This window comes from Alosa sapidissima, chromosome 9 (genome assembly GCF_018492685.1).
Source record: "Alosa sapidissima isolate fAloSap1 chromosome 9, fAloSap1.pri, whole genome shotgun sequence".
NCBI classification, from domain to species: domain Eukaryota; kingdom Metazoa; phylum Chordata; class Actinopteri; order Clupeiformes; family Clupeidae; genus Alosa; species Alosa sapidissima.
The window spans coordinates 31,940,941-31,953,976 of record NC_055965.1 but is presented as its reverse complement, the minus strand read 5'-3'; the positions used below and the strand labels follow the sequence as shown (position 1 = coordinate 31,953,976).

The 13,036-nt window shown below is 41.4% G+C and overlaps 2 protein-coding genes across 3 annotated transcripts in view; both read left to right on the top strand.

Annotated features, from left to right (window-relative positions):
- LOC121718789 (zinc finger protein 708-like) overlaps positions 1-13,036 on the top strand; it is a 712,111-nt gene that overhangs the window by 666,380 nt on the left and 32,695 nt on the right. The gene's annotated exons all lie outside the window — the stretch shown is intronic.
- Positions 2,474-13,036, top strand: part of LOC121718839 (zinc finger protein 665-like) — an 81,799-nt gene continuing 71,236 nt past the window's right edge. For both annotated transcript variants that reach the window (XM_042104162.1, XM_042104161.1), the window contains exons 1-2: positions 2,474-2,713; positions 8,651-8,989. In XM_042104162.1, the coding sequence (XP_041960096.1) occupies positions 2,536-2,713; positions 8,651-8,989 (517 nt within the window). In that variant the 5' untranslated portion in view covers positions 2,474-2,535. The remainder of the gene's footprint in view (positions 2,714-8,650; positions 8,990-13,036) is intronic.

Sequence of the window (13,036 nt, the reverse complement as noted above, 5' to 3'; positions counted from 1 at the left end):
TAGCACACCCTGAACCCTCTGTAGCTTCGGTAAGATGTTCTGTCCAGATGAGCATAGTGGTCCAGGCCAGCACTATAGCCCCTGACCAACTTTCACACTAGGATCATTACTCAGTAAATGGTGCCTCCCGAATTAGTTGGCTGAGGAGGGCCTTGCACACTATTCTTGGGGAAGTTGAGTCTAATTAAATAGCTAGAAGGCATTCTTGTAACAGTATCGTGAGTAGGCCTACATCGGCCTACTATGCATAGTAATATTACTTTGACTGAAACTTCTCCATATCTAGTGGGGTCAGAATCATTAGGTTAACAGGGGTTCTATAATCAATTGTTATTTCCAACAGCTCGCGGAAGCTTCACGATTTCCTTCGACCACTCCCAGTTCCCTCATTGGTCCTGACGAGTGACGTCTTACAATGCCAATGATTTTTGTGAATGTTTCTTATGCAAGATTTTAGTAATCTTTAGTTCATATGATATTCAACTTTATTGTCAATGCACAAATTAAATACCAATAGTCTAAAACGAAATGCAGTTTTACATCTAACCAGTGGTACAAATAACTGACATGTCCAAAAAGGCCTTCATGAAATGCGTCGCTGGACTGTTCACATTTTAACGGGCCAAGTTGAGAGCTGCGTCCGTTATTGTTCGTGGGAAAAATACTGATTTCCACATTGCAACTACTGAATCCATGGTCAGGGACCACCAGCAATGTCCTCACGGACCACGAGTGCGCCGCGGACCACTGGTCGCGAAACACCTGGCTTACAGTATCAAGCGGACTTAAGCTGCCACCTCTTGGCGAAAAGTTGAAATACATTCTGCGTGAATCAAAGAAAGCCCAAATGAAGTGGCCACTTCTAAATGGGACACACTGTAGCCTACAGTAGCTGAAGGTCTGTGGCTAAAGCAGCCATTATGAAGGTGTTATCATTGTTTGGATACTTCACACACACACATGCTTTTTAATCGCATAGACTACAACTACCAAAGTAATTAAAAGTATATAATATAAAAAACATAACAAGGCCCAGGCGGAGCACTGCTCAGTCCTGGAGGCTCTGCAGGAGCAGCAGCGTAGCGCCACCCTGCTGGGCTGGAGGTCCGAGACATGAGCAGCGCAGAGAGGCAGCAGCTGCAGCAGCAGGTCGACATGCTCCGCACCCAACACCACCAACAGCTGCAGGTGTGTGTGTGTTTGTGTGTGCACTCACTACAGTCAGGCTGAGTGGAGATGCTGAACTTTTACGGGTGCGAGCAGGGGTGGGTCTCCAAAAAACGGACTCGTGCAGGACTCTGGTAAGGGCACATTCCTGTCGCTTGTTTCACTTTTTAATACTGGAGATTGATGGAGTGGGCAGCCCCTTGAAAGAGATGCACTGTGTGTGTATAGGTGTGTGTGTGTGTGTGTGTGTGTGTGTGTGTGTGTGTGTGTGTGTGTGAGTCGGTTAGCATGTCCTTCCCCCCGTTATCCCATTTTTCTTGCCAGAGTTTATGAATACCATCTTTGGTTATTGTTTTAAATTCTGATTTGAATTGATATCTGAATTAACTAGTAACTGTTGTAGTACCACCATGCATGTTGCCATTAAGTAGCAGTATAGGCAGAGACTTTCTAATGAGGAGACGCAGCACTCAAAAAATCCTCCATAGAAATGCATGGGGCTAGTTTGTGCCGTTACTACATATATCACACCCCTTCCACGGCAAAACGTTGACATGTGAATACATTGAGCCAATCATGTGATGTGATGTGAATACATTGAGTCAATCATATGGTGTGTTGTGAAGACATCGTGCCAATCATGCGTTGTGATCTCGCTGCTGGAGCAAGATTGGTGTCGTGAAGCCTTGCGCACGCGCATTTGGATGCCCGACGAGTGCCCAAAAAGCGTTGCCATATGGCCGCCGAGTGGAGGGACTTGCCTAAAAGATAGATAGATAGATAGATAGATACTTTATTGATCCCTAGGGAAATTCAAGGTCACAGTAGCATACAGACAACATACACACACACATTCACTAACAGCAGAAAAAGTAATTAAAAGAATATAATATAAAAAACACAACTAAGCAATAAGGACTGTAGAAGATAAAAAATATACTAAAATACAAATTATACTAAATAAAACTAATCTAAATCAATTCTAAAAAAACAGTATCCACATAGTGGGTATAATTAATCAATCAGGTGCGATTGCACTACCGGCTTACAGTATTAAGCGGAGAGCTCCATTTGTGTTCAACCCAGCATGCATCACATCAAGTCAGATCTGCACAGATCTGCATGAAGACGAACACACCTGTTAGCCTATCTACCTGCTATCACTTCACTATTTGATACCCAAACATGGAGACATTTCATGTTATAAATGAAGAAATAATTTCAGAAATTATCAACAGTTTCTGCCTGTTTGTGCAGGTAGGCCTACTTGTACTGTATAATAACAACAAAGAAAGTCCCAAACTTGTATGAGTTTCGTGCAAATTAGATCTCAACTTCCGGTTCCGGGTCATCACTAGTGAATTGAAAATGGAGGAGACGAGAAGCAAGCAGTGGTGTTCTGTTTCTCTGAGTAACAAAGACGCGGTGCCTTGTGTTTTTCGGTCGGAGTTAACTGCAAGATTAGTGTTTGCTTGTGGTCACGAAGATGTTGCTGTTGCTGATAGTGTTGCTTTGGACCACGACTACGACGGACGACCATCGCCTGGTAAGGTGGAGTTTTCGAAACCCACACTAGCCTAGTAGAAGTAACGCCTAGGCTCTATTTACGGTAGTAAACAACTTTTAATAGAGAGCAAAATTACATTAATTGGTGATGTTTTGAGCAAGACCGTTTACTTGCACTGCATGGGCTTTTACGTTACAGTGATGCTAACGGGGCAGGGTGCTAAAAGTTTGAAGTTAACTAGCTGCTACCGTAAAAAGACCCTCAGTTGTTTTTCCTACGGAGTTACACTTAAAGTGAAAGTAGCCAATCAGCATATCACTTCAGTAAATGTCTATTATTCCTGAAGTAATTATAAATTAAAAATGATAAAAGTCTATTATTTACAGTGCATGAGAAATAAGCCCATTATGAAACACACAGTAGCCTACTGGAAGTACAAGCTTTCGAGGCCAGGTGGTGTACCTTAAAGGTCACCAGGTGTAGGTGTAGCGTTTTCAGTTGTTTGTTAACAAAATCAACATTTCCCATTCATAAATGTGGCCCCATTCATGTTTAATTTAGCCTGACGAGCCAGACCCACATCAAGATGTAGGGTCTGGGAACTTACCATTGGCACTGCTCAATCCGAGGGGCTAAACGGTTTTCTTTCAAATGATTGGACTGATAGAAGTTTCATTTTTCCAGCTTGCAAGCCAACAGAGAGTTGCTAGACTATCCTGGCTGCAAATTACATTTGCTGCCGCTAAGGTGTGTCTAGATTTCTAGGCTAGATTTCTAGGCAGCCGTGGCCTACTGGTTAGCACTTCGGACCTGTAACCGGAGGGTTGCCGGTTCGAACCCCGACCAGTAGGCACGGCTGAAGTGCCCTTGAGCAAGGCACCTAACCCCTCACTGCTCCCCGAGCGCCACTGTTGATGCAGGCAGCTCACTGCGCCGGGATTAGTGTGTGCTTCACCTCACTGTGTGTGTGCTGTGTGTGTTTCACTAATTCACGGATTGGGATAAATGCAGAGACCAAATTTCTCTCCCGGGATCAAAAGAGTATATATACTATGTTTAATTGCCGCCACCACCAAAATTGAAGCATATTGGTTTAGAAATCCTCATTTACATTTACATAGCGCAGTGTCGACCATAGACAGTAAAAAATAGGGACATGTGAGTCATCACGTAAATGTTAGTCGAGACAGGTGAAGCAAATTTCAACCATTTACTATTGGTCAATGAGGCTTTCTGTGCAGGGTCAGGGGACGTAGTAACGTAGGCACATAGTCTGACTCATATAACTCTTGTGATAGCTGCACCGAGAGATTGGGTTAATGTAGGCCCTTACTTCGTTACCACCATGTCTACATTTACCGTTCTTAAATGTCCTAGTTGGTCGTAGATAAATGTGATTTCATATAAACAGCACTTGCCACATTCATAGCCTACTGTCAATCCATCAAAATTTTGCTTGAATGTTGCTCCGGTCCGATGCTTTCGTTCTTATCCAGAGAATATGGTTAATTTGCTCCTGTGCGATGTTTTAACCATCTCTGGTCGCATGATCATTAAGTAGATTACGTCATGTTAGCATTGTTTTCAGAAAAAAAGTTTATTACTCAGCCGGTTATCAGTTACAAGGTTATGACTGCAATCACCAGGGTTTCCCGCAGCACTTTGCGGTCAAGGCGGCCGCCTTGGCAAAACAGGCCTGCTGCCTTAACTAGCCTTCATAGTCAAAAAAAAAAAGTAGTCCACCGTGTGTTACTGTCCTATTTTCTCCCTTTCATTCCAAACCGTGACCAACGCCATTCTCCCTTCTCCGCAGAATGCATTAAAGAAACGTGCCATGAATCGAAAAATAATCAGTTTTTATAATCTTTACATATGTGATATGCCTCCGAATCAGAGCTAGTGAACGGTGCTGAGCGGTGCAAATATCCCGCTCCTTGCTCTCAAGAATCAGTCAAAATCACAGCCACAGCTCCGTTTAATTGTCAGGTGTGATGAAATGCGTTCATATTCCACTTTTTATGTCATAAACGTTTCAGGCCTATGGAAAGGTTTTGTGGTAGGATTGTCCAATGGTCAAGTTGTTGCTTCAATTTGCGTTTTAATTTATGCGATGCACTAATGCAGGGTTCATCAGGTTTGCGCAAGTTTAAAATGTTTAGCCGCCTGCGTAATTTGTCAGATATTAACTAGATATTGACAATGTAGCGCAAGAATAACCCTTTGGTGACACAGTTTCAGTGAGTAAAGATTCATTTTGGAATCTAAGAGGACACATTTCGCGGAAACATGAGTGTGCTACGGAGAGCAAAGAAAAACGTGAGCAATTTGAATGCTTCATATCAAGTAGAAGGCTAAAGTAAAACTGGGATGCTAAGCCTGTATTCTTTGGGCAATTATTCCCACTGATCCCTTTAGTTTTAGGCTTATGTGTATTAACGATGCCAAACGGTGTTGCTCTATCTTTTAAAATAAATGTTAAATATATTGCTGTTGCTCTTAGTTCTTTGGGATTTAAGTTTTCTGTTTAAGGTGACAATTTGGCTTGTAGATTATTTATCCCTCTTTTAAATTGGAGGGAGCATGGAGTGATTTCACTGCAGTGGGGTGATATTTAAGTGGAGCAGGGAGCGAAATTAAGCGGAGCAACCTGACGCGAATTTGAGCGGAGGAGCGGCCAAGTAAACAGCCACCTGAGCGAGGCGCAGTGTTGACTTGCGCGTCTTTTTAAGATGGTGAGCGTAAACGAAGGAAAGCCCTCTAATCGGACGGGCATTACTGACAAATAGACAGGCCTAGGCCGTCCAGGCCCACCCGTGGCTACGCGTATGCTTTCTAAATTATTTAGCTAACTCCATCCCCATCCGAACTTAGGCTACTATGGCCAATATCTTTGAAATTTAACGGTCTTGGTTTTATTAGGAAGACATGAATTCTGGGTGGGTTTGGGCAAGCCTCAGACTCCTGTGAGCGGTATCAGAGCAGAAAAGAGCGGCCGGTGGTTTGTAGTGACTGATCACATTTGCACATTTGGTTGTTTTGCACTTTCTTTTGCATTTGTTCTATAGCTTGTAATAGTCTTTGTTAAAATTGCACAAATTACACAAATGTTTTGAAATATTTGTATAGTGTTGTATAGTTTGTTTGGTGTTATTACTTTGTTAACTGTTATTTTGAGAAGCTGGTTATTTATTTAATATGTAGTGTTTCATAAATAATTGTTAAATGTACAGAGTCTGTATCGCACAAACAAGACGCCAGCAACTGGAATCCATGCATTTCCACGGAATTATTTTTGGAATCTGATCTCTTATCATAACTTCATCAATTGACTTCAATGCAAGGGTTTTAAACAAATATGTGCAGCATGCTAATGATGCTAAGAGGATTTAATAGTAATTTAGCAAGTCGTCTTCTATGCGTCCTTGCTTTTACGATTGTGAATGTTTTATTTGGATTGTGTTTGCTGAGGTGCGTGTGTCAATTGAGTGAGGGAGGGAGAGCGAGAGAGCGGGGCAAGGAGAGGGGGTTTACTTCTATACTGTTTGGTAAAGTTGTACACACAGTCTGAAATTATGATTTATTTATTTATTTTTGGACAACGTAGGCTACCGGTAAGTAAAGCGGGAGATATGTGTTGCTTATGCGGCTGCGTAAGCTGCAAAGCATTGCATGAAACATTAGAAAGGGTGTGTCGCGTTTCTGCCTTTTCACACCGCGACACAGTTTCGTGGTTATGAGTATTGTGATTTTGGAATCGCATATCGTTACAGCCCTAACACTTATGTCTCAAAAATCAAACAGGATTTTTTCACAAAAGTGACAGCCCTAGTCTATGTCTTCCTAACAATCCAACATTTGAAATTGTATTTTGCAACGAAATAGATAAAGTGAAAAATAGCTTGATCTCTAGTTTCTAGTAGGGGTGCACCAGTCCCATATTAGCTATAATGCTATAAATGACTACAATGACAAAATAGCTGGATCGGGGCTTGGAAAAATTAGCAGATCCATGGGTTGATCTGAATTTACTTCAACTTCAAAGACTGTGCTGTGACATGCAACCAGACCCTTGCCACTACATATACATTTCATTGGCCATGTTATATTCAAATTTGACTATACATTTTTTTTATGGAAGTGTCAAGAAACCACATCGTTGTATTAAATGTCGTTACATAATTAAATAGCCTTAGGTTGAAGTGGAGCTTTGCCAACGTCGAATGGTTTCACTTTCCGAACTGGTTTGAGCCAGAATTGAATGAACGCTTATACCACCACTTAAAGGAGAATTCCGGTAGGATATTGACCTAAAGTGTGTTGAAACATGATACCGAGTGTGAACGTATGTCTCATAGCCCATCTCGGCTTGTCCCCTGCACTCCAAAATCTGGCGCTAGTTAGCCGATGCTACCAACAGCTTTTTCAATGGTGGTGCTCCTTTAATTGTATGCCTCTATGTTTGATGACACCAAATTTAGAAGTATTTCTTCCTGATTGCAGAAACGTTTGTTTTTTTGTCAGTCCGCGGTCCCTTGAGCAATTGTGCAAATTATCAGACAAAGCACCATGCATAATTTCCCTCCACGGTTCCGTGGCCCAGCAGTGTACACGTTGCGGAAAAGTGGCGTTCCGCAGCCCATAGTTTGACAAACGCCGTCTGTTTAAGCGCTGCTCTAAACGACAATGTTATATTCTTAAATTAGGCCATCCTTAAAAATATTTTTGTTTGCAGTAACAGCCAAAAGAAATTTAAAATGGGTCGGTAGGTAGGTCAATATTTTTTTTTTTCAAGATTCAAAGTAAAAAAAAAAGTTCAATTTTGGTCATGGTGATTACCTAGGAATGAATTTACACAAATGTGCATATCGTGACGTAACTGACTGGGTCTTCAACCCGTGCCTTCAGGCACACCATTGCAAACCTCATTCTGATGCAGGTTATATAGACCAGCCTTTCTCAAACTTCTTTGACCTGAGGCCCGGTCATGGCAGACTTTTGGGTCATAGGGCTCATCTACATGTACCCAGAAAGAAGGCTACAATAGCTCTTGGCCACGTTATATTGAAATTTGACTATACAATACTCAATGCTATACAGTGTATTATACAGTCTCTGCTCTGTTTCTAAGGAAGTTCCAAAAAACAACGTCGTTAAATAAATAAATAGCCTTCCAACAGGTTGAAGCGGAGCTTTGATACCAACGTTATCGATTAGTTTCAGTTTCTCTCACGCAGACGCGCATTGAATGAATGCTCATACCACCACTTAATTGTAGGGCTCCATGTTTAATGACATCGATAGCAGAAACGTTTGTTTTCTTTTTTCGTCGATCCGCGGTTTCTTGATCAACTGCGCAGCAAATTATCAGATGAAGCACCGGGCCTAATTTCACTCCACGACTCCGCGGACCAGCAGTCTCCATGTTGCGGACCCATATTTTGAGAAATGCTGAATAGACCACAACCAATTTCAATACTCCGACATGGTCACCGTTAGACTAGGGGGAGAAGGGATGAGAAAAGATCTGGCCACAGTTCTTCCAGAACTTCGTAACAGCGTTATCAGTTTGTGTGAATGAAACGAAGTGACATGCGTAAAAACAATGGTGTAGAGATGACGCCACAGGTTTTTTTTTAAGTGAGCCACGTTTGCATGTAGGCAATTTATATTCACAATACTTGGGCGTACTAAAAGAACTATTATTTTATTGCATTTGTATTGGTTGTTTAGAGTAAAAAAAACAATCGGTCGGTATTAACGCAAGTTTACAACCGGCAAGTCGGTCGGACTAAAAGGGGAAAAAAATAAATATTTGGGTCGGTTCTAAATTGACAGGGTCGGTCGGGTTACGGCAAACAAATTTTTTTTTAAGGATGGCCTTATTAAAACAAAGTATTTCTAAGGATTGTCTTTTTCATGTAACAGTAATGTTGCTTTATCATGAAATTGTCTACAACATTCCATTTATTTGCACAGCATTGATTACAGGAAAGAGAGTACCTGGGATCTTTGGATCCTCCAATGGGACCATGGATGAAATGGAGGTAAAGCCGCTGATCTCTGACTGTCACGAGACTGAAATGCACCAGGTTGACCTGAGATTGATTGTGAAAGAAGAAGACATAAAAGAGGAGGAATATGGTCATATGATATCATGTCCGGTCAAAGAAGAAGAAAAGCCCTTTGCAGAACGTCACTGTAAAATTGAAACAGACGAAACCGACGATACAGACTCTAACGATGAAACACTACAGACACCAGCGGAGGTTGAAGTGGAGATTGAGGAGGACGAGCAGCACGATAACCAGCTGGAAAGTAAGAGTCCTTTCAGATATCCCTTTCAGACACGATTCCCTTTCAGACACAATATTAATCAAATAAAACTAAAAATGAGACTCATTGAGGAAGTATCAGGTGTCAGAGCTCTATACTATCTTAGTGTCGCTACCCTGAGCATGCCCACTATTTTTCTTCTTAAATTTAAAGTTTACTTAATTTATTTTTCCCGTTCACCCACTTTTTGTGAGGCTTTTAAAACTATAGACACGGCCAGAACCGGTTCAGTAATGGTCTAAAGTACTCATATAGATTGTCTCGTAATAATGGTCTCGTACTCATTCTAGATTGATCTACTTTTACACACAGCTTCAGAAGATTAGGTGCTAGGGCTTCTAAAATCATATCTAGTGACCTAGAGGGCTGAAATGTGGCAGTACTTCACACAAATATTCTGATTGTTTCCTAAGAAACTACAGGGTTTTAGCTTTCTAAAGAGGTCAAGCATTTGATGGTAGGCCAAAATAGGTGGGAACAGTGCCCTCTGAAGTAGGCACAGTGCAATGTCGGGGGGAGCCTAGAAATGGCCCTACCCAGAGCATGCCCACAAATTTATTTTTCCCGTTCACCCACTTTTTGTGAGGACTACTGCTTTTAAAACTATAGACACGGCCAGAACCGGTTGTATCCTGCTAGTATATTTTGTGCGGTATTCCCGCTTTTCATCGGTTATGGCCCCATCGAAATGAATGGCGGAATGTCGATTACTGCTACGACTACAGCTCTCTACTGCTAGAGTCAAAGGTCCTTGATTACTAACAAGATAGAGCAACGTAATTTGTTACTATGGGAACAAAACGGGACAGTTCCGGTCTGCATAAGTGGGAGTGTCACCTTACGTCACTAAATAAACTTTCTCTCTTAACAAGCAATAAAAGCAGATAAACATTTGTGTTTACAGTTGTATTGTCTATAATCTTGTATGATACCATTGAATCATTATTTAGGACATGAAATGAATGATTTAATTAGTCTGTGAACCAAGCTAGCTAGCTAACGCTAGCTTAAAAAGCTATACAAGTGGATGGCAGTAGCTATGGCAATACAGCTAAGTGACTAGCAGTTGAGAGACTTTGCTGAAATGTGATATACTGTCACAAGTTCACCTGAGTATAAACTATCCACTTAAGCTAGTGTGTACTATTTTGATCCCGTGAGGGGAAATTTGTCAATAATAATAATGTTAGTAATGTTATTCAGCTAGTTGACATTTCAAAGAAATTACGCTTCTCTGCTTAAAATGTTACCTTAACTAGGAGGCTAGCTAGCTTATTAGCAACCGGGCAGTAACTGGTAGCAGCATGGTCTGATATTAAGTTATTTTATAAAATTACACTTTTAGGCTTGAAATGATCACAAACACTTACAGATTATGACAAAAGTTGCCAAAAAACCCTCAACAAATCCAGAAAGACATAATAACCATTTTATTGGTGAAATTCCCCCATTAACACTAGTGCAGCAAGGTATTCTTCTGGTATTCTTACTCTTGTATGCTTGCAATAATCGAACGCTCAAATTGTTGAACATTTGCGCCTCTCGCTCCGCTTTAAAGGGGTGGTTCAGGATTTTGGACATGGACCTCATTTCCAAGTTAGCAGGTGTGATATTTATCAGTGTTTAACACGTTTCATCCAGTCTTCTAGTTGCAGAGTTTGCAGGTGCTAGGCTAGCGCAAGTCATCAGTATGTGTTAGCCTGCCACTCAACAGTCTTACCCACTCCAAAGTACACCCGAGGCAAATCAATTATAACGCCAACGCCAGTAGCTGTCTGTATAGAGCGATTTAAAAATAAAAGCCCCCCGAAACAGAAAAAAAAGGCCAAAAAAAAGTACGTAACATACAAGGAATGCTTTAATAGTAATATTAAAAAAACATCGAAAATCGAATCGAATCATGACTTTAAAATCGAAAAATCAAATCGAGGATTTGGAGAATCGTGACACCCCTATTAAATATATTACACTTTAATATTTGTCATTTTCTTACATCTATATGATCGTCTCTGACATCAAAACATGGTGGATGAACATCAATACTATCTCATTTAATGAGAACAGATGCGGACGCTTGTTAGAAGCCATAACTCCAGAGGCACCGCAATTGACCTTTCGCGAAGTCCCGCCCCCCTTAGTTACTGTTGCTAAGTCCGACAGCTAAGACCGGAGTTGACTAGAACTTCAATGGTAGCTGTAAGCCTGTCTGTAAAAGTTACAACCTAAGAGGCTCTTTTACAGAGCCACGGACCTGATTTCATTTAGAATCCGTTGAACAACTCCAGTATGCCATGGAGACATGTATAAAAATGAATATCTAGGTTTGTTGGGTGACAAACTTAGACGGAGGGCGAGTGCGACTCACTGATATTAATAGCTAGCTGTGCTAGATAGACTTGCATGCATATTGCTAGGGCACCAGGTCATGTCATGTAAGGAACATAGTACTGCAAATAAACGGAAACATAGTCTACATTGCAGAGCGACTTCAACTTTATTAATTTATGGTGAATAAATGTTACACTCCTGTGCACAGCCCCATGCTTTTCTGACGAGGCGATGCTAGCACGTTAGCAGCGGTTAGCTAACTATGCTAACCTTAGTTGTCTACGAGTCTCCTCTAAGTGACAATCATTTTATACATAATGCTGGCAGTGCTGAGAACAATAAACGATCTTGTTTATCTTACTTACATTGAGTTAACTGTTTGGCTTAATCCATAGATGTGGTGGAGCACTGTTTCATTGTGGTTTGCTTAACCCTTTGCTTAAAATAGGGGAGAGCTGGGAGGAGATAATTTAATCTAATTTAACATAATAACAAAAAAGCATAATCAAGATTGAAAGCCATTATTCTGTGTATCGGTGTTGCGTTAATCCCACACATGTCGTTTGGCCGTCCCTTTTCCATTTACATCACTATACAATCCCAAAAAACTGGAAAAAAATCACTGCTTCCAATGCATTTCTATGGAGCCGTAAGGTGAAGCTGTCCGGCTTTATCTACATGTGCGGAGCTACTGGACTGCCATTGGCTCATCCGCGTTCGATGGGTGGGGCTTGCGATAGGTCAATTCCTCAGCAGTCAGTCAACAGCGTGTGTAGGCTAAACTCAAAAATACTGGAGAAATGTTAATAGCGACCTAGCCATTTAAGTGTGTCAAAATAAAAGTCTAGTGTTCGTGTATCCATTAACGCTGTATTATTTCATGTATGAAGGTTATACTGTAGCAGGTGTCTCTTTAAGAATTGCGGCCGGCCGGGAGAACACAGAACGGCCGTCGACGGCCGCTATGGGGCATAGAGGGTTAACCCTCTCTGCTAGAGTTGATTGTTTGAATTGTAATATTCATTATGACATCACAGCTCTGTACTGTTGAGTTGATTGCTTGCACCGAGTTCTAAGAGTTCTAAGCCATCTTTGCCTAATTGCCTAATTATGAAGCTGGGCTGTCTGTGTCTGTGAAGGTGCGCATGTAACTTTTCACCCGTATGTCCAATTTTCAAAAAGTAGGTACCGTTGGAATCCTTGAATTAATCCCAGTGCAGTGCCAGTTGTAAAGGTCAGGTAAAAAAGATGTGACGGCGCTTTGCCAATCCATGGCAAACAGATCTATGTTGATCCACTGGAGAACATGTGCTTGACCTGTATTATTTTGCTTAGCAACCGCCATATATAACCAGCAACGCCCTAGTAACCATCCTTGTTACCATAGCAACACCCTAGCAACCATGTTAATTAGCCTGGCAACAATCTAGCAACCAACACTATGTGACCTTAGCAGCCACCTTAGCACCAACATGATTACCCTAGCAACCACCATTGCAAAGCTTTATTTATGCGTTTTGGCTGGATGTTGCGTTAATGCAGATAACTGCCCAATTTTCAAAAATGAGGTACTGTTGAGATCAGTTTGCCGAAATGCACCTGATCAAGCCCACTCTTGCAGTTCCTCGAAGATACAGTTCTAGTTAATGACGCGTCAACAATACAATTCCGTATTGATATTCATATTCAACGTTATCGCTT